General features: G+C 52.6%; 3 protein-coding genes across 12 annotated transcripts in view; 2 read left to right on the top strand and 1 right to left on the bottom strand.

Moving 5' to 3' along the window:
* The window catches only part of DAP3 (death associated protein 3), a 42,120-nt gene extending 35,091 nt beyond the window's left edge, over positions 1 to 7,029 (top strand). For all 3 annotated transcript variants that reach the window (XM_002715415.5, XM_051857222.2, XM_051857221.2), the window contains 7 exons: positions 835 to 965; positions 1,641 to 1,721; positions 1,839 to 1,997; positions 2,504 to 2,563; positions 3,312 to 3,401; positions 6,007 to 6,124; positions 6,728 to 7,029. In XM_002715415.5, coding sequence (XP_002715461.2) covers positions 835 to 965; positions 1,641 to 1,721; positions 1,839 to 1,997; positions 2,504 to 2,563; positions 3,312 to 3,401; positions 6,007 to 6,124; positions 6,728 to 6,813 — 725 coding nt within the window. In that variant the 3' untranslated portion in view covers positions 6,814 to 7,029. The remainder of the gene's footprint in view (positions 1 to 834; positions 966 to 1,640; positions 1,722 to 1,838; positions 1,998 to 2,503; positions 2,564 to 3,311; positions 3,402 to 6,006; positions 6,125 to 6,727) is intronic.
* Positions 7,030 to 13,261: 6,232 nt separating this feature from the next.
* MSTO1 (misato mitochondrial distribution and morphology regulator 1) lies at positions 13,262 to 17,219 on the top strand. 2 transcript variants are annotated; one of them, XM_008264338.4, is made up of 14 exons: positions 13,262 to 13,419; positions 13,528 to 13,663; positions 14,054 to 14,123; positions 14,212 to 14,287; positions 14,469 to 14,523; positions 14,609 to 14,738; positions 14,856 to 14,973; positions 15,041 to 15,175; positions 15,268 to 15,420; positions 15,660 to 15,791; positions 15,864 to 16,048; positions 16,252 to 16,356; positions 16,436 to 16,512; positions 16,850 to 17,219. In XM_008264338.4, the coding sequence occupies exons 1-14, from the start codon at positions 13,336 to 13,338 to the stop codon at positions 17,059 to 17,061; spliced, it is 1,668 nt and encodes a 555-aa protein (XP_008262560.1). In that variant the 5' UTR covers positions 13,262 to 13,335; the 3' UTR covers positions 17,062 to 17,219. The 2 variants fall into 2 exon arrangements, with proteins under 2 accessions (XP_008262560.1, XP_008262559.1); XM_008264337.4 differs by having other exon boundaries at positions 16,847 to 17,219.
* Positions 16,624 to 25,327, bottom strand: part of LOC100350760 (GON-4-like protein) — a 79,660-nt gene continuing 70,956 nt past the window's right edge. For 6 of the 7 annotated variants that reach the window (XM_017345817.3, XM_070077565.1, XM_070077566.1 and 3 more), the window contains 8 exons: positions 23,157 to 23,300; positions 22,508 to 22,651; positions 22,294 to 22,413; positions 21,097 to 21,210; positions 19,069 to 19,279; positions 18,145 to 18,769; positions 17,960 to 18,062; positions 16,624 to 17,600 (listed from right to left, as the gene is read on the bottom strand). In XM_017345817.3, coding sequence (XP_017201306.1) covers positions 17,451 to 17,600; positions 17,960 to 18,062; positions 18,145 to 18,769; positions 19,069 to 19,279; positions 21,097 to 21,210; positions 22,294 to 22,413; positions 22,508 to 22,651; positions 23,157 to 23,300 — 1,611 coding nt within the window. In that variant the 3' untranslated portion in view covers positions 16,624 to 17,450. The remainder of the gene's footprint in view (positions 17,601 to 17,959; positions 18,063 to 18,144; positions 18,770 to 19,068; positions 19,280 to 21,096; positions 21,211 to 22,293; positions 22,414 to 22,507; positions 22,652 to 23,156; positions 23,301 to 25,327) is intronic. The other variant, XM_070077564.1, reaches the window with a different exon arrangement.

Below are 25,327 nucleotides of genomic sequence, written 5' to 3'. Positions count from 1 at the left end.
CTGCACCCGCATGGGAGACCAGGAGAAGCACCTGGCTCCTGGCTTTGGGTCAGCGCAATGTGCCGTCCGCGGCAGCCATTGGAGGGTGAACCAACGGCAAAGGAAGACCTTTCTCCCTGTCTCTCTCTCTCTCACTGTCCACTCTGCCTGTCAAAAAAAAAAAAAAGTGGACCAGCTGAGACTTTAACTGCTGCTCATGTGAGATGCTGGCATCTCGTGGCAGCTTTACCTGCTGCGCCACAACACCAACCCCTGTACTTGGGCTCCTCCACCCACATAGGGGACTTAGCTCCTGGCTTCTGCCTGGTCGTGGTCCCAGCTACTGTGACCACCTGGGCAGTGAACCAGCTGATAAAAGTGTGCATCTCTCCTTCTCTGTCTCTCTGCCTTTCAACTAAATCTTGAAAAAGAAATACATATGAGAAACTAATTTCTTGTAATTTATGATGACAGTATTTTTAACTGAATATTGTCAGTTCCTACCTGATTTGTTGGTTTGTTATTTTTGTTGTTGTTGTTGTTGTTGTTGTTTTTAATAGATTTATTTCTTTGAACAGAGTTACAGAAAGATCTTGAGTCTGCTCTTTCTCCCAAATGGACGCAACAGCCAGGGCTGGCCAGTGCCAGGAGTTTCTTCCTGGTCTCCCATAGGGTAAAGGCCCCAAGCACTTAGGACAGTTTCCACTGCTTTCTCTGGCAGATCAGGGATGGGTCAGAAGTGGAGCAGCCAGGACGAACCAGCACCCATATGGGCTGCCAGCAGTGCAGGGGGAGGCTTAAGCTGCAGTGCCATCACACTGACCTCTTTAATTTGTTTTCTTTATGTTTTCTTAGCTCATCTTTGGGTGAAAAATTGCCCAGATCTTTTGCAGTCCACCTACAACAGACAGCGCTTTGATCAGCCTTTAGAGGCTTCAACTTGGCTGAAGAATTTCAAAACTACAAATGAACGTTTCCTGAGCCAGGTAACCAGACTCCCAGGCTCTGTACTCATTGGTATCTTTGTGCCCTGGAAACTGGTAGATTGTGGAGAACTGATATTGTCATTTGGAATAGCTTTACCATATTGTGCGTTCATTTTTTTAATATACATTTTGTTAGCATCGGGGTCACAACTTGAAACTTACATACCCCCATGAAATAGAGTTCATTGTGAGGTTTTCCCAGGTAGTGGGCGGCAAAGTGAATGCCAGATTGATCCATTGACCTTTCCAAGGCAGAGGCTCAAATTTCCCATAAGCACATGTCTCACTACATGAGTTTCTCCAGGTCTTTTTGGGGAACCAGAAATTTCTTGGTAAAGTTGTTCTTTGCTCTAGTGATTCTTATATATAATCTGTACACCAGAAGTTTTCAATGTTGTGCACAGTGGTCACCTGGGAGCTTGTGAACAATGTAGATGTCGTGAACAAGGATTCTGGGATGTCAGATCCCTTATGCAGTCTTCTCCTGCAAGCCTCAGGTGGAAACGAGTTCGGGAGCGTTCACTTCCATACCAAGGTGTGGGGGTACAGGACCTGAGAGAGAGTTCAGACTGACTCCGAGAAACCTTAGCCTCCTGCCTTCTCCACTTGGGATGGATTCACTCTTGGGCAAAGTATCCTTATTGTTTTGTTTTTATTTTGTTGGCTTATTTCTAGATAAAAGTTCAAGAGAAGTATCTCTGGAATAAGAGAGAAAGCATCGAGAAAGGCAGTCCTCTGGGAGAAGTGGTTGAACAGGTATAAAAAAGACATTCATGTAATAAACATGAAAGTATTTTAAAAAATAAAAAGAAACATTCAGTGTCTACAAGCGAAGACCTCTTAGCATGTTGTGAGCACTGTCCGTCCCGACAGGGCATCGCGCGTGTGAAGAACGCCACGGATGCGGTTGGGATTGTGCTGAAAGAGCTGAGGCGGCAGAGCTCGCTGGGTCTCTTTCACCTCCTGGTAGCAGTGGACGGCGTCAATGCTCTCTGGGGCAGGACCACACTGAGGAAGGAAGAGAAAAGCCCGGTAGGGAAGCTGGGTTTCTGGGCTCCGTGACTTCGGCTCCACGGGGTACGGGGGCTGAGACCTCCTCAGCCTTGCGGACAGTGCAGCGTGCTTCCCTGCCCTGGAATTGTTGTTTGAAAACAGCACCGGAAGATGAAGGGGGTTGCAGGAGTTCTGTCAAACCTTGCAGACTGAGCTTGTGTTAGCATCACAGCAGAAGTTATGTTTTCTTTTTTTTCTTCAATTTTGTCCATCTACCCTGTTTTCATCATGAGGCTGTGTCATCTAAGCAAAGGCAACCTCAAGAGTCAAGCGGGTGGGCTGGGGCGGCAGATGCGTTTTCTCACGCTGACTGCAGTCTCAGAACGACGGCAGTGTGAGGCCAGCAGCTTATCCCAGAGGTGTGCTTTAAAGTACCACCGTGATGTCGCAGTCAGGATTTTCTTTCTTAGTTTTTGACAGTTGAGTTCCAGTAGCATCCAGGAAAAGCAAATAATGATCATTTCTCTCTTGTGGACAATGTGCAGGTTGCCCCAGAAGAACTGGCCCTTATTCACAACCTGCGGAAAATGATGAAAAATGACTGGGTAAGTGCGTGTGAGGATGGTATGTTGATGGCCAATACATTTGAAAAAGAAGTGCCTTTTTGTTCTAAACATTTCATTGTGAATGCTTTCCTGTCTATAATTTTATAATAGAAAAAAATTCTACTACTTAATTCCCATAACAGTAGTAGGTTAGGAGAAAGGTCTGGATTTAAATCTGTTTATTTGGTTTAAGACCCAAAAACATGTTATGATAAATTTAAGATCTTGCAGCAATTCATTGTCAGAACCAATCCAGAACTAAACCAATTGTGCTAGACCGTCCTGCCATAACACTGTATGGCCAAACAAATGACTAAATTACATTTTTCTGTCTTTTCTGCCTTTTTTCTTTTCTTTTATCCCCCCATCTCCCCTCCCCTTCCCTGTCTTCCTTTCTTTCTTCTCAAGATATATTTTATTTGAAAGGCAGAGTGACAGAAGGAATGCCTTAGAGAGAGATCTTGCATCCACTGATTCACTCCCCATATGCCCACAACAGCCTGGGCTAGGCCAAGCCAAGGCCAGGAGCCAGGAATTCCATCCAGGTGTCCCACATGGGTGGCAGGAGCCGGAACACTTGGCCATCATTTACTGCCTCCCAGGTGCATTAGCAGGAAGCTAGATCAGAAGTGAAGCAGCCAAGACTCCAGCATAGAATGCAGGCATTCCAGACAGTGGCTTAACCCATTGTGTCACAACAACTTCACCCTCTGCCTTCCCTGATTCATCCTTTTCTGCTTGCTTTCAGCATGGAGGTGCCATTGTGTCGACTTTGAGCCAGACTGGGTCTCTCTTTAAGCCCCGGAATGCCTATCTGCCCCAGGAGTTGCTGGGAAAGGTAAAGTCTCGGATACATGTCTATCTTTTTAGATAGTTACTCTCTCCAACACAGAGTCCTGTCTTAAGAGATAGCTTTTTTTATTTATCTGTTATTTTGATGTAATTTAATACTTTGAGAAAAATCAGATTCCTGTATGCCATTCACCCAGATTTATTCTCCTTCTCTCCCTCCCCCTTTTGTTTTTCAAAACTATATGACTGGAACCTAAACTTAAAGACTTTTTTGTCTCTAAAATAATGCCTTTTTCCTAAAAACATCTCAAAGATATTCTTTTTTAAAAAAAGATTTATTTATTTATTTGAAAGAGTTATACAGAGAGAAGAGAAACAGAGAGAGAGAGAAAGGTCTTCCATCCGCTGGTTCACACCCCAATTGGCCGCAAGGGCCGGAGCTGTGCCGATCAGAAGCCAAGAGTCAGGAGCCTCCTCTGGTCACCCACGGGGGTGCAGGGGCCCAAGGATTTGGGCCATCTTCTACTGCTTTCCCAGGCCACAGCAGAGAGCTGGATCAGAAGAGGAGCAGCCAGGACTAGAACCGGCACCCATATGGGATGCTGGTGCTTCAGGCCAGGGTGTTAACCCGCTGTACCACAACACCAGCCCCCCTCAAAGATATTCTAATCTGTAATCATAGCAAAATTACATAAATCAGAAAATTGACATTGATATAAAACTAAACTTATTCTGATTTTGCCAGTTATCCCAACATCCTTTATAGAACAAGAAAGTCATGGGTAATATAGGATGCTGCTTGTCACATCGCTTTGTCTCCTTCATTCTGTGACAAGTCCTCAGTGTGCATCTTTTGTAATATTCATATATATAGTTTTGATAAGTACAGGGCCAGTTATTCAGTAGGTTATCTCGGGGTCATTGGTGTTGCCTCCTGAACAGTGGTAATTTTAGAAGAAAGGACATGCCTTCTCAGCGCACTGTGTTAGGAGGACCATGAAATCTTTCTGCATTACTGCTGATGTGAATTTTGAGCACTTAGTTGAAGTAGAATCCATCTAATTTCTCCTCAGTGAATTCAATATTTTTCCTTTGTAGTTAGAGTAAGCATTTTGTGGAGAGAGTTTGAGACTAAGTAAATATCCTGTTTCTTCTCCAACTTCCACCTACTAGTTTTAGCATCCTCTACATTACTGATTCTTTCCTAAGCAGTTCAAGCACCGTCAGTTCTTCCAGTATCACCTGATGTTATAAGTAGAAACTTTTCTTCTCCTTTGTATATATATCTATATATATATAGATATATATAGATATAGCGATTTACACTGCAGTACTGAGTAGATACACACAACATTATCAAATTAAGGACTTCCCAGACAGCCCTGAATACTTCCGTGTAAAATATTGTTCCTAGTAAAGGAATTTCTTTGACATTTAAATAAAATTTGAAAACCAAATAGTAAAAAACAGGGATTGTTATATATATATATATATATATATATATCTCCTGTCTGGATCAGAAGAATAGCTAGGACTCAGCACTGCTCACTGCTGGTGGCTGTTTAATCCTATGTGCCACAGTGCTAGTCCCTTGTTAATGTAATTATGTTGAGTTCTAAACTTTATTTTTTTTTGTACAGGTAGAGTTATAGACAGAGATAGAGAAAGGTCTTCCTTCCATTGGTTCACTCCCCAAATGGCTGCTACTTCCTGTGATGCCAGCTGTTGGAATCCCAGCAGCCGCTCCCTGCTTACATGCCTGAGAAAGCGGAGGATGGCCCGAGTCCTTGGGCCCCTGTCTTCATGAGGCAGTAGATGGAGTTGTAGGCTCCTGGGTGCACCCTGGCCCAGCCCTGGCCGTTGCAGCCATTTGCGAAGTGAATAGTCGTTGGAAGATGTGTCTCTGTCAGTTTTTCTCTGTAACTCTGTCCTTTTTTTATAGATAACATACCTTTTTAAAAAAATTTATTTTATTTATTTGAAAGACAAAGTTAAAGAGGGAGGTAGAGAGAGAGGGGTTTTCCATCTATTGGTTCACTCCCCAGACGGCCGCAACGACTGGAGCTGAGCCGATCTGAAGCCAGGAGCAAGAAGCTCCCATGCAGGTGCAGGGACCCAAGCACCTGCGCCAGTTTGCACTGCTTTCCCAGGTGCATTAGCAGGGAGCTGGACCAGAAGTGGAGCAGCAGGCTTGAAGCAGTGCCCATATAGGGCACCAGCCCCAAGTAACTCTCTTTCAAATAAATAAATCTATTAAAAAAATAGTTACTTGCCTTGGGTCCCCTCCCCCTCTTCAGTATTATATTTGAGATTTGATACAGTTTGATTCGTTTGCTTCTATTTATGTTCCATTTAGAGTCTTTCTGCTCATTGTCATTTTATTTGTGTTTTTGAGTATAGAAAATATTAACTTGGTTCCAAAAGTCAAAACAGTTATTTAAAAAAATACATTTACTCAGCCAGGTAGCATCCCCTCCTCCAGCACCGTCTTTTTAAAATACTCCCAGCAGAGGGGAGCCCAGCAGCCCGCAAGGCCCGTGTGAGGCGAGCGCCGCGAGAGCAGAGGCGGCCGCACGCCTGCCCAGGCGGTGCTAGGAGAGGCTGGCTCTGCTCCGCCACTCACTACAGTGTCCGCGTCCTCTCTCCTCTAGGAAGGATTTGACGCCTTGGATCCCTTTGTTCCCATCTTGGTTTCCAACTATAACCCAAAGGAATTTGAAAGTTGCATCCAGTATTATTTGGAGAACAGCTGGCTTCAACATGAGAAAGGTGCGTGGTGCAGGTTCCCTTCTCAGGGTTTGTTCTCAGAGGTCCCCCTGGAGCAGAACCTGCTTCCCACCTCCCTCAGCGCAGCCTCCGCTCTGCTCATCGCTCTTCCCTTCAGCTCGACCTCTCTCTCGGTGAAAAGAGGGCACCGAAAGGGGGGAAGGCGGCTGAATCTTAGTCCACGATGGAGATTATACTTCTCCCCACATCCTCGTCGCAGCCCAGTATGAAACCCGCGTGCAGAGGATATGGCAAAGCCCAGGCCAGCCCCAGGGCAGCGTGCTGGTGTCAGCTGCCGGACACTCACGTGCTGGGATGCGCACACAGCAGCTCCCACCATAAGAGAGGCTGCCTCACCCCTGGGGCACTGCGGCTCTCCTCGGCCCTCCCCTTCACCTGGCCGGGAGCGGAGACCCAGCTCCAGCCGGTGGAGAACTGACAGGCACTGCAGCGGGCTGCAGGAGTAGCTGTGGGCACTAGGGTGGGAGGCACAGGGAGAGATTCCTGGAAGTGAGCTCTCCTGGGAGATGTCAGTTGCACCAGAACCCAGTCTGGACCGCGTGGCCTGTGCGTGCGGTCACTGACCTGTGTCTGACTCCACGCTAGCTCACACGGAGGCCGGGAAGAAGGAGCTGCTGTTCCTGAGCAGCGCAAACCCTGGGCAGCTGGAACGGCTGTGTGCCTACCTCTGAGCCCAGTCACAGCGCGCCGGGACGACGGCGGGCGCACGGCACGGAGGGGCCTGGACACGGCTGCCGCTGGCCCCAGACCTCCCCGGAAGTGGGCTTGGAAGTGACTGTGAACACGTGGCAATAAAACGAACGTCGGATTACTGACTGGTTTTCACATTTGAGATAATCATGAATCTTGTCCTAAAGAAATTAAAGACATTAAATATCTTCCTCAAAGTGTTGTGCTCGGTTTTTAGCGAGGAAAGAATCCTCAGATGGGCCGGACTGAGGTTCTCTGGCACTCAGACGGCTGCGGGTGAGAATGCAGGTTGCATGTTTCTAATCTGAAATTCCAAAATCTAACATTTTCAGCGTAAAGAAAAACAGATCATGCCATTCTGATTTCAGATTTTCAGATTAAGGATGCTCAGCCAGTAAAGTCTACGCAAACAGTCCACAAACGGCCGAAATCTGAAACGCTTGTGGTCTCCAGCGTTTCAGATACGGGGTATTATAACTTTACACTTGACTCTGCGGTGCTGATCTCCAGGGGTCTTGAGAGTCAGATCACTATGTGAGTCCCTAACACCAGGCGGGCAGCCAGTAGATGGGAGCAGCTCTCTTCACAGCTGGGACTTTGCAGTGCTTTGAGGAATGCTGTGTGAGAAACAGAGCTTTGCCCCTGCACCTCATCCCTGGCCGTTCCCCCGGTAGCTGCGCCATGTGGCAGCCTGGCCAGCCTGAAGCCTTGCGGCACACGCAGACGCCAGCAGCCGCGCGCCACTCCGCCAGCCCCGCAGCCGGGGAGGGCGAATTCCTGTCCCAAATCCCTCTCTGTCTCTCCCGGGAGTTCTGCATGGCTGATTGAGCCCTGACTGATAGAGATCCACTGTGAACCAAACACCTTTTTCTTTTTCCTTTCTCTCTCTCTCTCTTTTTTTCTTTGTTAGCTGAGAGAGTAAGCTGGTTCACTCCCCAAATGCCTGGAATGGCCAGGGCTGGAGCCAGGAGCTGGGAACCCAAGCGATGCCTCCAGCATAGGTGGCAGGAACCCAGTCACTGAGCTCCTAGTTCCGCCTCCTGGGGTCCGCATCCGCAGGCCGCCGGCGTCTGGAGCCAGAGCTGGGAATCAGACCCAGGCGCCCAGGGCGGGATGTGGCATCTGAACTGCTAGGTGGTAGGTTTTGTTTTTATTTAAAGATTATTTATTTGAAAGTCAGTTACAGAGAGAGAGGAGCAGCAGAGAAGCTCTCTCTGTCGCTCCTCTCTCTACCTCTGCCTTTCAAATAAATAAAATAAATGAATCTTTAAAAACCTAGCAGGCAGGGGCCAGCACTGTGGTGTAGCGGGTAAAGCCGCCACCTGTGGTGTTCTAGTCCCAGCTGTTGACTTCTGATCCCGCTCTCTGCTATGGCCTGGGAAAGCAGTGGAAGATGATCCAAGTCCTTGGGCCCCTGCACCCACGTGGGAGACCCAGAAGAAGCTCCTGGCTCCTGGATTCGGATCGGTGCAGCTCCAGTCGTTGCAGCCATCTGGGGTTTAAACCAGCGGATGGAAGACCTCTCTCTCTTCTCTCTCTCTCTCTCTCTCTCTCTCTCTCTCTCTCTCTCTCTCTCTCTTTCTGTCTCTCTCTCTCTGCCTCTGCCTCTCTCTAACTCTGCCTTTCAAATAAATAAATCTTTAAAAAAAAAAAAAAAAAAGCCTGTGCTCTCACCAGAAGGTGCTCAGCGGCCAGGAGCTGCTTCCCATTGGCGAGTTGGATCCTTAGCCGCCAATGAGCCTCGGAGGTGCTCCCCCTCCGGAGGCTGCGCTCGGAGAGGGTGCATCCTAAGTTCTCGCTGCGTCTGTAGATTGCTAAGCGCTGAGCCTTCATCTCTCCCCACGTCCCAGTCCTCTCGCCAGAGCAGCCTGCAGAGCCACTGCGCAGGCCCTGCTCTCCTCAGCCTCCCGTCACGGGACTTCTCATCCCTCAGTGCGGCTGGATCCAGATCGGAATTACAACTGCTTTTAGTTTCAGGTAACAGTTTTCTCTGTAGGGAAATTAAGATACCCCTAGAAATCCGTTCAGCAGGGTCATAACAGTAGAAGATCAGCATACAGAAGTCAGGTGTCTAGGCCGCACTGCGCGCCTGCGGTCCCAGGGTCCCATGCTGGGCCGCTTCTCTTACGATCCAGTGCGGGATGGCCGGTGCTTGGGCCCCTGCCGTCTGTGCGGGAAACCAGGATGGAGATCCTGGCTGCCGGCTTTGGCCTGGCCCAGACCTGGCTGTCGGTAGCCATTTGGGGAATGAACCAGTTGAGTGGAAGATATTCTGTCTCTCACTCGCTATATATCACTCCTGCTCTCTGTCACTCTGCCTTTTAAATCAAATAAATAAAAAAATTCCGTCTTAAAATGTCAGATGGTTATTCTTCACTTTTGATGTAGAAATCATGAAACATGAATGCACATTTTTTAAGCACAAAACCTTTTAAAAATTCATAATCACTGCACCATAAACCAAGTTGGCAAATATCAAAGAATTTAGTGATCAATAACAAAGAGTAGAAAATCCCCGTGTGTTTTCACATTGAGAGATGTGTTCTGTGTGCCATCAGTAGGGGAAAACTAATGGAAATGAGAAAGTATTCACACTAAATAATTATGAAAATACCAAACTCAAAATTTTTGTTCTCTTAAAATATTCTTCAAATTGATTTGAGGTTTATTTTATTTATTTGAAAGACTTACAGAGGTAGAGACAGAGAGAGAGAGGTCTTCCATCTGCAAATGGCCACAGTGGCCAGAGCTGAGCTGATCTGGAGCCAGGAGCTTCTTCTGGTCTCCCACACGGGTACAGGAGCCAAAGCACTTGGGTCATCTTCCACTGCTTTCCCAGGCCATAGCGCTCTGCTGGATCAGAAGTGGAGCAGCTGGGACTTGAACCGGCACCCATATGGGATGCCGGCATATGCCACAGAACCGGCCACTCTCAAATTGATTTTTAAAATCTCTAGTGGGGGTCAACATTGTGGCACAGTGGGTTAGGCCACTGCCTGCAATACCAGCATTCCGTATGAGTGCTGGTTCCAATCCCAGCTGTTCCACTTCCAATCCTGCTCCCTGCTAATACACCTGGGAAAACAGCAGAAGATGGCCCAAGTGCTTGGCCCCTGCCACCGACACGGGAGACCTGGGACAGAGCTCCTGGCTTTAGCCTGGCCCATCACTACCATTGTGGCCATCTGGGAAGTGAACCGGTGGATGGAAGATTCTCTCTGTCTCTTCCTCTCTGTAACACTTTAAAAAGATAATACAACATCAGTGAGTTAGGATTTATCCCAGAAACGCAAAATCAAAACTATTTAGTTTGTCCACTAGGACACAGGGTAAAATAATATGATCATCTCAATTTAGAGCAAGCTTTTTAAAAGAAATTCTAAATCCATTCATGATCAAAACTCTGCTCCGTAAGCTGACACAGGAGCCAGAGCTCTCTAGTCCAAGCCCCCCGCCGGGGAAGGGCGTCGTCGCGGGGGGCGGGGGGGGGGGCAGGTGGCTCCAGACCACGCTGGACAGCTCAGCAGTGCTCTGCGGCAAGGAATACAGGAAGCAACTGTCAAAGAGCTAAATAAAACCACCAGTATTTGTAGATGATACTGTGTAGGAATCCAGAAAAGCCCACGGATAAATCATTAATAAATAGTCACAACAGTACTGCTTTGTAACCTCATTAGGGTAGAAATTTGTACAACAAAAAAAATTTAAAACTCCATTTACAACATGAAAAATACAAAAAACATAACATTTTACATAAACATTTATATAGAAAATAAACGGAGGGGCTGGCGCTATGGTTTAGCAGGTAAAGCCACCGCCTGCAGTGCTGCCATCCCATTTGGGCATTGATTTGAGTCCCAGCTGCTCTGCTTCTGACCCAGCTCCCAGCTCTGCCCACTCAGGGAGTGATTTAGCAGATGGAAGACCTCTTTCCCATTCTGATTTTTTTTGACAGGCAGAGTCAGAGTGAGGAAGAGAGAGATTGTCCATTTGCTGGTTCACTTCCCAACTGGCCACAGTGGCCGGAACTGCGCTGATCCAAAGCCAGGAGCTTCCTCCGGGGTCCCTGCTTGGACCCCGGCCACAGCGGAGAGCTGGAGCTCTCTGAAGTGGGGCAGCTGGGACACGAACCATCGCCCATATGGGATGCCAGCACATGTGGAGGCTTAGCCTACTACACCAGTGTGGCACCTAAATCTTAAAATAACTAATACCTGTAGAGTTTTATTGTGGAAATCGACAAGCTGATTAATTACAAAGTAAATGTGCAGGGGCTGAGGCTGTGGCATAGGGGGTAAAGTTGCCACCTGCAGTGCCAGCATCCCATATGAGCGCTGGTTCTAGTCCCAGCTGCTCTATTTCTGATCCAGCTCTCTGCTGTGGCCTGAGAAAGCAGTAGAGGATGGCCCAAGTCCTTGGGCCCCTGCACCTGCGTGAGAGACCTGGGGGAAGCTCCTCACTCCTGGCTTCGGATCAACACAGCTCCAGCCTTTGCAGCCAATTGGGGAGTAAACCAGCAGATGGAAGACCCCTCTCTCTCTGTGTGTGTGTGTAACTTGGACTTTCAAAATAAATAAATATTAAAAAAATAAATGTGGAAATAAAAAAGAACCAAGAATACACAAGAACTTGTTCTAAGCTCACAATTATTTAGAAAATATATCTTAGAAATGACTTAGAGGGGCCAGCGCTGTGACATAGCAGGTAAAAGCGCCGCCTGCAGTGCCAGCTCTCTGCTCTGGCCTGGGAAAGCAGTGGAAGATGGCCCAAGGCCTTGGACCCCTGCAAGTGCGTGGAATACCTGGAGGAAGCTCCTGGCTCCTGGCTTCAGGACGGTACAGCTCCAGCCATTGCGGCCAACTGGGGAGTCAACCATTGGATGGAAGACCTCTCTCTCTCTCTACCTCTTCCCTGTGTATGACTTTCAAGTAAAATAAATAAATATTTTTAAAAAATAATGATTTAGGCTGGCGCCGTGGCTCATTAGGCTAATCCTCTTCCCGTAGCGCCGGTACCCCAGGTTCTAGACCCGATTGGGGAGCCGGATTCTGTCCCGGTTGCTTCTCTTCCAGTCCAGTCTCTGCTGTGGCCTGGGAAGGCAGTGGAGGATGGCCCAAGTGCTTGGGCCCTGCACCTGCATGGGAGACCAGGAGGAAGCACCTGGCTTCGGATCAGCGCGGTGCACCAGCTGCAGCGTGCTGGCCATAGCGGCCATTTGGGGGCGTAAACCAACAGAAAAAGGAAAACCTTTCTCTCTCTCTCTCACTAACTCTGCCTGTCCAAAAAAAAATAGAAAAAGTACTTAGGTCCTGGTGACCCTCATGGAGCTCCAGGCTCCTGGCTTTGACCTGGGCCAGTCCTGGTCTTAGTGGTTATTTGGAGAGTGACTCAGTGGATGTTAGATCTCTCGCTCTATAACTTTGCCTTTCAAATGAATAAATCCTTTTTTTTTTAAGAATCAATTACAGGCCGGCGCCGCGGCTCACTAGGCTAATCCTCCACCTAGCGGCGCCGGCACACCGGGTTCTAGTCCCGGTCGGGGCGCCGGATTCTGTTCCGGTTGCCCCTCTTCCAGGCCAGCTCTCTGCTGTGGCCAGGGAGTGCAGTGGAGGATGGCCCAGGTGCTTGGGCCCTGCACCCCATGGGAGACCAGGAAGAGCACCTGGCTCCGCGGCGGCCATTGGAGGGTGAACCAGCGGCAAAAGGAAGACCTTTCTCTCTGTCTCTCTCTCTCACTGTCCACTCTGCCTGTCAAAAAAAAAAAAAAAAAAAAAAGAATCAATTACGAGTACATGCAAGGATAGGAGTTAATTTCACAAACTGCCGAGCAAAAGAAGCCAGACGAAAAATACATACTCCGATTTATTTACATAAAGAGATGGATGACTGACAGGTCCCTGTCCAAGTTTAAAAGGAAGGTTGTGGGGCCCGTGCTGTGGCACAGCAGGCTAGGCTCGGCATCCCATAATGGTCGCTGGTTCTCCGCCTGGCTCCTCTTCCGATCCAGTGCTCTGCTATGACCTGGGAAAGCAGAAGCCGGCCCAAATGCTAGGGCCCCTGCACCCACCTGGGAGACCCCGAGGCCATTTGGGGAGTTGAACCAGCGCATCGACGACTCTCCCTCAAATAAATAAATTCTTAAAAAAAAAAAAAAAAAGAGGGAGATTGTTACTTTCGCAGTGGAACTAGAACCAGCGAGCGAGCCAGGCAAGAAGCCCACGGGAAACGTAAAGGGAACGGGGCTGAGATCGCTCGAGTGTGGCGCCCGCCACTTCCGGCGCTTCCTTCGGGCCCCGCCCCTCGGCCGCCGCGACAGGGAACCGGGAAGGGGGACGGAGTGATGAGCGGCGTCTCCAGCCAAGGAACCGTTCATCCAATGAGAAAGGATGTGTTTGTGGGCCAATAGGACACAGGGGCGAGGCCCCGCCCACAGCCTGTCCAGCCAATAGGCGAGAAGCAGAGTGGACGGGCAGAGGCCGTGTGAGCCGGCGGGGCCGCGCGGCATGGCGGGCGGGGCTCGGGAGGTCCTCACGCTGCAGCTGGGACATTTTGCGGGTTTCGTAGGAGCGCACTGGTGGAACCAGCAGGTGAGGTCTCCGGAGACTGCGCCGGGGGCGCTCTCCAGAATCCACAGGCTTCACGTCCGGCCTGCTCCGCTCGCCGCCTGAGCCCATCACCCTTCTGTGCCTCCCTAGGATGCTGCGCTGGACCGATCGGGCGACGCCAAGGAGCCGCCGGGAGAGCTGTGCCCCGACGTGCTGTTTCGGACCGGCCGGACGCTGCATGGCCAGGAAACCTACACGCCGCGGCTCATCCTCATGGACCTTAAGGGTGAGGCGGGGCAAACGGTCCGGCGAAACTGTTTTCCCCCATCACGCGCAGTCTCCTAGCATCCATCCGTTCGCTTCAAGACCTTCCAGCGTTCCTGGCCTGAAGGCCCAGAGTTGAGGCGCCAGCACTAGGACGCGGGAAAAGGCAAAACTGGGCTCTAGGGAGCCATCCCTAGAATAGGCTGCGTGCCCCTGAGGACGCCGAGGTGCGGGACCGCGGGGTGGGGCTCTCGTCCCCAGCCCCACAAGCAGTGACTGAGCTGGGGACGGAAGCACGGGCCGGGTTCCCTCCCTGTGTGTATCCAGTGCTGGAGGGACGGTCACAGGCCGGCTGGAGGGCAGGGGAGGAGAGTCCAAGAATAACCTAATACTGCCCGTTACTCCCCTACAGGGAGTCTGAGCTCCCTGCGAGAGGAAGGTGGACCCTACAGGGACAGACAGCTGGATGCGGCCATAGCCTGGTGTGTATCCGACATGCGGGAGCGGTGGTGCAAGCTGGAATGCGCCTCATGCCCAGAGCCTCTTTGATCAACCTCCAACATCTCTCAGGCAGGGCAAGCTCACCACACACAAAGAGGAACTCGACCCCAAGAACCCGTATCTCCAGGACCTCCTGAGCGCAGAGGTGAGGGCCTCTGCCCCGGGTGTCCTGAGCCAGTGCTGCAGGCAGTGCCTCCGTTCTAGGTCATCATGAGGTCATCATGAACGCCTGAACCAAGATGGGGCAGTGGGTGTGGCCTGGTGCGCTAAAACACCCTTGGCCTCTACACCGCCCAGCCCTAGACAGTTTGTTCTCCCTCTCCCAGGGAGTGCTCAGCAGTGATGGCGTCTGGAGGGTCAAATCCATCCCAAAAGGCAAAGGTGAGACTGCCGCAGCTGCCCAGGGATGCTTAGCCACACAGAGCAGGGACACGCAGAAAGGGCGCACTTCTGTGTTTTCATTCAGGTCCTCCACCAGTCACTGCTGCTAAACCAGTTATCCCCCTGGAGGGCGGCGTCAGAGTCTGGTCAGATTTCCTGCGCGTCCACCTGCACCCCCGGAGCATCTGTATGATCCACAAGTACAACCACGAAGGGTAGGGGAGCCCGAGGCTGAGGTCCCCAAGGCCAGCTGAGGCCCTGCTTGCCCTTGCCCAGAACGCGGCGGCGGAGCGGGAGGTGGCTGCCGCCTCAGGCGTCTTTACGTCTCACAGGGAGGCAGGGAGGCTGGAGGCTTTTGGCCAAGGGGAGAGTGTCCTGAAAGAGCCCGGCTACCTGGAGATGCTGGAGGACAGGCTGCACTTCTACGTGGAGGAGTGCGACTACCTGCAGGTAGCCGTGCGGGGCGGACGACCCCTCCCCATCCTGCTGCCCCCTCTCCTCACTCACGTCTCTCCAGGGCTTCCAGATCCTGTGCGACCTGCACGACGGTTTCTCTGGGGTGGGCGCTAAGGCTGCCGAGCTGCTGCAAGACGAGTATTCAGGCCGGGGAATAATGACCTGGGGCCTGCTCCCTGCTCCCTACAATCTTGGGGTGAGTGGACCTTGTGAGGGGTAGGGGTGGGGATGGAGGTATCTCGGTGGGAAAACTGTTTAGTGTAAACTACTCTTGTTTTCTGTAACCAGGAGCCCCAGAAAAACATCTACCGCCTGTTAAACACAACCTTCGGCCTGGTGCACTTGGCTGCTCACAGCTCTCTCGTCTGCCCCTTGTCCTTGGGTGGGAGCCTGGGCCTGCGACCTGAGCGCCCCGTCAGCTTCCCTCATCTGCGTTACGATGTAAGGGACCCCGCTCTGCCCACAGCTGGCCACGGCACCGCCCCACACTCCTCAAGTCAGCCTCTGTTCCTTGCCCTCGTTCTTGAAACCTGAGCCTTAACGCAGCTACAAGGTGGCCTCTTAGGTCGCACGATCCTGGGCCTGTCCAGCCTTGCCTCGGCCCATCACTACTGTCCTGCCTGCACACGGTCTTCCCCAGGCCTGAAAGGCGAGCACTCCTCTCCGTGTGCCCTCTCCAGGCCACTCTGCCCTTCCACTGCAGTGCCATCCTGGCTACAGCCCTGGACACACTCACTGCTCCCTATCGCCTCCACTGCGCTCCGGTCTCCATGGCACACCTCGCCGACATGCTGAGCTGCGCCGGAAAGAAGGTAGGGCAGCTCAGGAGGGGCTGGGGCAGCGCGGGCAGCAGCTCTGTAACCCCATCTCCTCCTGTTCCTCAGGTAGTGACAGCAGGAGCCTCCATCCCCTTCCCCTTGGGCCCAGGCCAGTCCCTTCCTGATACTCTGATGCAGTTCGGAGGAGCCACCCCCTGGACCCCACTGTCTGCATGTGGGGACCCTTGTGGGACACGCTGCTTCGCCCAGTCCGTGGTGCTGAGGGGCGTGGACAGAGCCTGCCACACCAGGTGAGGGCGCCTGCTCAGGCACCGTCCCCTGCCGTCTCCCCCCCGTGCCCCGCGCAGGCTTGGGACGCCACCTCCTCCCACCGCCAGCCGTCCCCTTAAGAGAAGGCGGCTCTGCAGTGTGGTGCTCACTGCACGGGTGAGAATGAGAATCGTAGCTCGCAGTTGTCTGCAGATTAAAGATGGTGACGGTTTTGTTCCTGCAGTCAGCTCCCCCCAGGGACACCTCTGCCCTCCCCACTGCACGCGTGCACCACTGGGGAAGACGTCTTGGCGCAGTACTTGGAACTGCAGGAACCCAGGGCCCTGAGGTCAGTGTGAAAGGCCTGCCCGCCCTCCCTTGCCCAGCTGCCTGCGCGGCTCACGCAGCTGCTCTGCTCTGCCCCACAGTTCCTCACACCTGCTGCGGAGCCCCTGCAGTGTGGCGCCTCCCTACCCGCACCTCTTCTCCAGCTGCAGCCAGCAGGGTATGGTTCGGGATGGTTCTCCCGAGGGCAGGTGGGTAGGAGGTTGCGAAAGATCTCAAGCCTGGGAGGAGAGGTCTTCCCATCTGCCATCCTAGATCAAGTACTGCCAAGTACATGGGCCACACATTCCTTTATTGTCCCGCCGGCTCCTGCCAGGTTCCCCACACACACACCCCCCACCCCGAGCCGAGGACAGGCACACTAAGGGGACAGCACACCCAAGTGAGTTTACTTCCGTCAGGTCTGCCCATGGCCCAGACACCCACAGCAGCACACAAGCGTCCCAGAGCAGGAAGCCAGTTCACGCACAACTCTTCCTTGCTCTCCCCCACAGCAGTGGACAGCATCCCAGTGTTTGGGGCCCTGTGCTCCTCTTCGTCCCTGCACCGGACCCTGGCAGGCCTGGCCAGAGAGCTCACCAAGCTTGACCTGCGGCGCTGGGCCAGCTTCATGGATGCAGGAGTGGAGCTGGATGACGTGCAGGAGCTGCTGCAGGATCTGCACAGCCTGGCCCAGTGCTACCAGGAGGGTGACGGCCTCACGGACTAAAACTTCAAGGACGGGGTGGGGAGAGCTAGTTTACGATAAAAAGGCCAGATGCAGCAGCCCAGTGCCTTCAGGCAGTGGAGCATCTCGGGACTGGATCCCCGCTGTATGCATTCATGACACTTAGAACAATAAATATGTGACTTGAGACCAAAAAAAAAGTAGAGAAAGGAAGTGAGCCGCACGCGCACTCCCTCCCTGCTACTTCTAAAGCAGCTGTGCGAAGTCTTCCTGGAAGGCCCCGAATGCCGCACGCACGGGCTGGCGGAGCCGCCCTTCGCCCTCAGCTCCTGCTCCCGCCCTGTACGCTGACTGAAGCACTGCGTCCGGCAGGCCAGCTGGGGGGCCTGCTGGATCCGGTCCCGCACAGGACACCCATGCAGGCCAGCGCCTCACTCATCCAGCTCATCCTCAGACAGCAGGTCCCCGTGGTCAGACAGCTGGTCCGCATTGCTGGTGCTGGTCGCGTCGTCCTCGTCCTCCGAGCTGGCCTCACAGGCAGTGTGGAACAGCTGCATGAGTTCCCGGAAGCGGTGGGAAACCTAGGGGAGACCAGGCCACACTGCTGTTCCTAAGCTGCCAACACTGTGGCCTCAGCACTGTGTATCGATCTGGAACCTCACGCTCCGCAGCCAGGTTTTGAGGGCTGTACCCTCCTTGCAGATAAGGAGACACAAGCTACACGTCTGTCACACTCCTAGAAACACTGAAGGGAAACTCTGGAGCTTCCACCTCAAAATCCACTCCCACCCTGAGCAGCCGGCTCTTCCTCCGGCCAGACCTGTACAATAACCGGTTCAGGTCCGACTTGTACACTGCTCTCGCCTCGCCTCGCCTCCCCTCCCCACCACTCTACTGGCCACACTGTCCTGTCGGGGCCCGGCCTTCCCAGCCCCCTTACCTCAGCAGGGGTCTTATTTCCCAGCTGCTGGGAGATGACGCTGAAGGTCTGCGGCTGTGCCCCCTGCTCCTGGCACACGGTGAGAATCACGCGGTCAGCCTCCCTGAAAGCCACATGGATCCGTGGTCACAAGCCAGGCGGGCGTGTCCTGTGCTCCTTCCAGACACACAGCCAGCCTTACCCACCTTGTCCACAGGACCACCTTCTCACCAGTGGAGCTGACCTTGCTGTTGTTGGCGCACACGGTGGCTTCTGCAGCCTTGGGAGGATGCTCCCCCTCCGGCCCCCTGCCCTGTACACCACTGTCTTTAGCCAAACCCCCCTGAGAGGCTTTGGGAGAAGTCTCTGAGGCGTCAGCTCCTGACGAAGGTTCCCGGCCAGGGGGCAGCGTGTCCGTGGCCTGCGCCGCAGCTCCGCTTGAGGGCAGCCAGCTCTCCTGGGCACCTGGCTTCCCGGACACCTGTCTTCTCCTCACGTCTCTGGTCCTCGAGGAGACAGGACTCGGAAAGGAAGCAGGAGGGTCCACAGTCCCAGGCAATTGCTCTGTGCTGGGTGCATCCCAGAGCGGCAAGGAAGCCTCTGAGCCCTCCACTGCCTTGTGGTCTTCCCGCTCTCTCTCGAGCCTGGGGGATGCACTGGGGCAGGAGAGACCCTCGGGCCCAGCCTGGCTTCTAACAATGACCGGTCCGGCTCCAGCTCTGGGGGGGCGCTGAGGAGCCTCGGGGGAGCCAGGCGGTGGGCCATCCCGCAGGAGACGGTCTGTGACAGTCACTTCCTGAGGGGATGCCAAAGCGCTCCCCGCTGCCAATCCTGCGTGGGAAGAGGACAAAGTTCTCATCTGCAAGGGTGGGGGTTCCTCAGAACCGAGGGTACAGAGGCCTGCGAGAGGGAGAAGGGCTTCAGGGAAGGGAACACAGGACGGTGCTGAACGGCATCCCTGTGTATCACAACAACTGAGGCCTTAAGTCAGACTATCAAGGCCCAGTAGCAGGGGCTCCTATCATCTGTCAGTGAGGGAGGTGGTGCCCCGGCCTGGAAAGGCTCACCCGTGAAGGACAGGGGAGAGAGAAAGGGAGAAGGGCACGCCGGCCGGGGAGGCGGTCACTCACCTGGCCCAAGCACCTCTCCCTTTCTGGAAGGCCTGCCAGCGCGGCTCTGGGTTGCCTCGGTGCTCTCACGCTCCTCTGGCGCATCCTCCTCCGCTGCGTCCTTGCCCCGCCCAGCTTCCTTAGCACCAGGCATTGGACTGGCCTCTCGCTGAGGGCTGCTGCCCACCAACTCCTGGGGTTCCTTGTTCTTGCAGGATTTGCTGTCACAGACCTGCAGGGATGGCCCTCCGAGTCAGTGTCCCGACAGCCTACTAGGGACCCAGCAAGGAGAGGAGCCCAGCCTCTGCTCTCCAAGTCAACTAACATGGATTCCAGCTCCAACCACTGGAAAAGGCCCCAAGCAAAAGACTGGATTTCACCCCTTCCTCTAAGAGGACTGTGTTTTTTCTGCCAACCAACTCCTACAGAGAATCAGAATTACATTTTTTATCTTTTTTTTTTTCCTTAAGACTTATTTGAGAGGCAGAGTGACAGAGAGAGGGAGGGAGCCTTCATCACATCAGTTGGTTCATTCCCCAAATGCCCGTAAGAAAAACAGGAGCCATCCAGGTCTCCCATATGGATGCAGGGGCACAAGCACTTGGGCCATCCTCTGCTGCCTTCCCAGGTGCATTAGCAGGGAACTGAATCAGAAGTGAAGCAGGGGTCGGTGCAGTGGTGTAGTAGGTAACGCCGCCACCTGAAGCGCCGGCATCCCATATGGGCACCGGTTTGAGTCTTGGCTGCTCCACTTCCAATCAACTCTCTGCTATGGCCTGGGAAAGCAGTGGAAGATGGCCCAAGTCCCTGGGCCCCTGCACCCATGTAAGGAGATTCGGAAGAGGCTCCTGGTTCCTGGCTACGGATCAGCACAGCTCTGGCCATTGTAGCCAATTGGGGAGTAAACCAGCAGATGGAAGACCTCTCTCTCTCTCTGCCTCTCTTTGTGTAACTCTGATTTGCAAATAAATAAATCTTTTTTTTTTTTTTTTTTTTTTGACAGGCAGAGTGGACAGTGAGAGAGAGACAGACAGAGAGAAAGGTCTTCCTTTGCCGTTGGTTCACCCTCCAATGGCTGCCACGGCCAGCGCGCTGCGGCCGGCGCACCGCACCTATCTGAAGGCAGGAGCCAGGTACTTCTCCTGGTCTCCCATGGGGTGCAGGGCCCAAGCACTTGGGCCATCCTCCACTGCACTCCCTGGCCACAGCAGAGAGCTGGCCTGGAAGAGGGGCAACCGGGACAGAATCCGGCGCCCCGACCGGGACTAGAACCCGGTGTGCCAGTGCCGCAAGGTGGAGGATTAACCTAGTGAGCCACGGCGCCGGCCGAGAAAGGTCTTCCTTTGCTGTTGGTTCACCCTCCAGTGGCCGCTGCGGCCAGCGCATCGCGCTGATGCATCGCACTGATCCAAAGCCAGGAGCCAGGAGTTTCTCTTGGTCTCCCATGCGGGTGCAGGGCCTGAGGACCTGGCCATCCTCCACTACAATCCCGGGCCACAGCAGAGAGCTGGACTGGAAGAGGAGCAACCAGGACAGAACCGGTGCCCCAACCAGGACTAGAACCCGGTGTGCTGGCGCCGCAGGCGGAGGATTAGCCTATTGAGCTGCAGCGCCAGCCAATAAATCAATCTTTAGAAGTGAAGCAGCCGGGATTCTAACGGTGCCCATATGGGATGTAGGTGTTGCCTGCAGGAGCGTAACCCACTGGGCCCACAATTCCTCCAGAAAAAGTCTGTTCCCAACAGTGGTGGTTTCATACAAACACACACACAAAATCTAAGACAGAAATACCTGAATTGCTTGATTTCTTTTCCAATTTCAAGATTCTTTTTAAAAAGTAAAATCCACCACAGATTTCAGAAAGGTTCTACTTATTTTGCATATGGAGAGGCGTGTACTGCCTGTTATTTACATATGTGTAGCAACTAGTTTACTTATCTTAAAAAGGTGTAAATCTGTGGCAGCAAACAATACTTCAAACAGCAAGGTTTGGGGTTACCCCAGACAGCTCTGACTCCCCAGCACTAGGGCCCCTCCCACCCTCCTCACCTTGCTGCTACAGTGGCTACAAGTTTTCTTTTTGTTCTTCTTCAGCTTGGAATCAGGACCTCCCTCGTGGCAGGAACAGGCACAATCCTTGGCCCCATCTGGCCACTCAGAGTCCTAGGAGATACCTGGGCTTACTGAGCTGCTGAGTGTTTTCAGTACTGAGAGGAAGCGAAGATGTGCGGCATCTGAACAAGACGCATCACCACCCCCACCCTTTCTCTCTTACTATTTGCCAGGCATCGCTCTGCCTGGGGCGTCACAGTCAGCGGCCCAAGCTACATTAATGCCTATTACAAACTCTGACCCAAACACTGCGTGTTCCAGGAGTCAAGAACTACGTAAGACCAGCACAATCGGGGACCAAGGGACCACGTCTAATCGACTCCCTTTTCTTGGGTTTCTGTTTCGCTGGGCCTGAGCTTACCCCTCACTTGCAATCCTGCGCGAGAGGGCCCTGCCCACTGAGAGACACTCTGTTTAATAAGCCCCACTGTCATCCCCATTGCCAATGAAGAAACTGAAAAAGAGAGAAGTGAACCAAGTCGCTGGCGGTCACTGAGCTACTAGGAAGCAGTTTCTCCCCAGGGCAAAGAAAAGGCGAAGTAGAGAGACACGGATTGAAGAGACTGCTGCTTGAACAGCAGTGAGTACAGACTCGAGAACCAGATGCTCGTGGGTCCACACCCCTGCATCGCCACTTACTAAATACGAGACTGGCACCAGACTCTTCCCGAGTTACCGCTACAGTAAAATGGAATCGGTGGCAATCTCCCCACAGAATTATTCTGAGAATGAAATGAGTTAATAACTTGTATAAATAAAATACTTCCAAGCCATGCCTGATGCTTGGTGACACAGCTCAGGGTTAGCTGCCATTGTTATTGGCAATATGAAGACTGCTGTTTCTGCCAGTGTTTCCTCACACGAACAAACAAAAAGGTGAAGACCAAGGGGTAAGAGAAACTGCTCTGGACCAGAGGAGAGGGGACACAAATGATTCTGGTGAAATCAGCGCCCTCCGGCAACCACGCTGTTCCCCGCGGGCTCTGCAAGGCCACGGCAGCCTGACCTGCCTCCATGTTCTGGAATGACCTGGATCGGAGAGGTCTGGACCCCAAAGCCTGGCACCACACTAAGCCACAGAAAACTCAGGGCTTGACTCAGGAAAAACAGGTAGCCCTCAACACCCTAGCGCACCTTATCATGATGCTGAACCCCAATCTCTTTTCTTCGTTTGCCCTTTGAGGCTGTGGGTATCTTGGAAGGTTCGTCTTCCTCTTCCACGTCAGGCAGTGCCACTTCTTCAAAGCCATCAAACTGGGGAGGAGTTGGTGCCACTCAGCACAGGCTGTAGGCAGACACCCACCCGTGCCTCCACCTCATGACCCTGCTGCAGCCTCGGGGCCTGTACCTCATACTCCTTCTCTTCTGTCCAATTGATCTCTTCAAAGTCCCCCATGCGGCTGGCGGCAGGGCGCAGGTGGTCAAAGAAGACGGAGAACTCGTCCTGCAGGTGGTCGTGGCCCTTGAGGAGCTGCCACATCTGCGTCTTGAGCTGAGGGCGGCGGTAGGAAAAGACAGTGTCTCCAGAGCCCATGCAGCCGCCTTCCCAACGAACCCCACACTGCCACATTCTGCTTTCCCAGTCAACAGCACAGAGGACGGGGCCCACTGTGACAGCTGACTGAAACTCCTTTCTCCTTCTCCCTGCCGGCTCAGCCCCAGGGGAGGGGCATCACGAGCAGGTCTCATTGCTAATGACAATGCTCCTCTCCTGCCCCACTGATCTCCAGCTAGGAGGCCCTCCTGGCCCTGTCACCCCTTTTCTTTAAACACCCCTTCCAGGGCAATGACAACATTCCTGAGCCTGTGAACAGGACAGGCGCTGGCAAACTGCCCACCCCAGTGCTCTATGCTCAGTGAGCATCCAATGCCCTTGCCTGCATCTCCCCCAGGAAGGCCATGGGAGTCCAGAGGCAAACAGATATGGGACAGGCTAGGGGAAGCAGAGGGGCCTGAGGCCGGAATGCCAGCAGGCGGGCAGCAGGACAGGAAGCTACCTCGGCGATCTCCTGAGGCAGGCAGTCCGCACAGCCCTGGAGCACCTTGATGATCTTCTGGTGGTGGGAGGGGTTCTCCGCAAAGCAGATCTCCAGCTGCCGAAGGAACTTGCGGCTCTTCTCGAAGGCCTGCTGCTCCTCAAACTGGAAGAGGAAAGAGGGCCAAGGAGGAGTCCAAAAGGTCATGGATAATGAGAATTTCAAAAAACCAACAAATGGATTCAAAAACTTTCTTCCACAAAATAAACTGATCTTTTAATTTCATTTTCTTCAAACATTATAAAAACATTTTAAAAAATTTATTTGATGGGGCTAGCATTGTGCCATAACAAGTTAAGCCACCACCTGCAAAGCCAGCATGCCTTATGGGCATTGGTTTGCAACCTGGCTGCTCCACTTCTGATCTACATCCCTGCTAATGCACCTAGGAGAACAGCGGAAGATGCCCCAAGTACTCGGGCTCCTGCACCCACGTGGGCGATCCAGATGAAGCTCCTGGCTTCAGCCTGGCCCAACCCCAGCTATTGCTGCCATTTGGGGAATGAAGCAGTGGATGCAAGGTCTCTCTTTCTCCCTCTCTCTGTAACTCTCCCTTTCAAATAATAATAAATCTTTTTGAAGATTTTATTTACAGAGAGAGGGAGAGACAGAGATAAAGGTCTCCCATCCACTGGTTCACTGGCCGCAATGGCCAGAGCTAGGCCGATCAGAAGGCAGGAACCAGGAGCTTCTTCCACATCACCCACATGGGTGCAGGGGTCCAAGCACTTGGGGCATCTCCTACTGCTTTCCCAGGTTATCAGCAGGGAGCTGGATTAGAAGAGGAGCAGTCAGGACATGAACCAGCACCCATATGGGATGCCAGTACTGCAGGTGGAGGCTTAGCCTACTGCGCCACAGCACTGGCCCCATAAAAATAAATCTTAAAAAAAATTATTTGTAAATCAGGAGACAGATATGTCGATTACTCACTCATTCCCCAAATGCTCACAACAAGCAGAGCTGGACCAGGCCAAAGCCAAGAACTCCAACCAGGTCTCCCGTGAGTGGCAGGACCCAAAGTACTTGGGCCATCATCTGCTCCCTTCCAAAGTATACATCAGCAGGGAGCTGTAGTCAGGAGTGGAGCCAAGATTCAAACCCAGGCACTCTGATATGGGGTGTGGCTGTCCCAGGCTGCGTCTTAACAGCTACACTGAGCACCCACCCCTCCACAAACTTTCTAAAGTGCTCTTGCAGCTAGAGTAGGACTTGAGGGTTCTAAGGATGAGAACTAACAACAAGGAGCTGTGCACATGGATTACGGCAACACTCCAGTTGACAACTGTGGAACCTCATTTAGGTGCTGACTCAGGATTTGAACCCAGGCAGCCTGGCCTCACAGTATGTGTGCAACAGTGACTCCCACGGGTATGAGATCTTTAGAACACTAGCAGCCATCCAGTGGGTCACCAGAAACTACCAACCCAAGATGAGTAAGGTGAGAATGAAAGATTCCAGAGATGGGCACAGCTCGCTTTGTGTACAGTTCTGTGGACTGTGAACGCAGGCACTAAAACTCAGACTACGCCAGCGAACACAGAACTTTCACACACACACATTCATCTGGTCCTCACAGTCAACCTGCAGAGAAGATAGGTACCGTGTGCATCCTCTGCCCATGTCATTTAACTGTCAGGACAACGATCGGAATAACCTCGTTCTTGCTTTATCCCTGATCTTCTCAGTCATGAACCAAGGCCCAGATTACTGCAGCCCAGTCCCCTCATGCACAGACCCAGCATCTCCTCTCTGAGTCCACCACAGCACCTGCCCAGCCGCCATCACAAAACTGCACACAGCAGGCCCTCACTCACTTTACCAACACCCCCTAGGCCTCCTCTTGGCCTCACTCTATAAAGCATACTTATAAACGCTGTATCTTACCATTTGCTACCTTTTTCATAAGATATACAATGTATATATTTACGACATGCACATACATATTTCACAGATTATCTCAGGACTTTCCCCATGAGAATGCCAAGTTCCACGAGGTCAGGGATCTTAGCCTTTTTTTTTTTTTTTTTTTTTTTGACAGGCAGAGTGGACAGTGAGAGAGAGAGACAGAGAGAAAGGTCTTCCCTTTGCCGTTGGTTCACCCTCCAGTGGCCGCCGTGGCCGGCACCGCG

Source organism: Oryctolagus cuniculus, chromosome 7, assembly GCF_964237555.1.
Source record: "Oryctolagus cuniculus chromosome 7, mOryCun1.1, whole genome shotgun sequence".
NCBI classification, from domain to species: Eukaryota; Metazoa; Chordata; class Mammalia; order Lagomorpha; family Leporidae; genus Oryctolagus; species Oryctolagus cuniculus.
This window is presented reverse-complemented; position numbering and strand designations above follow the sequence as displayed.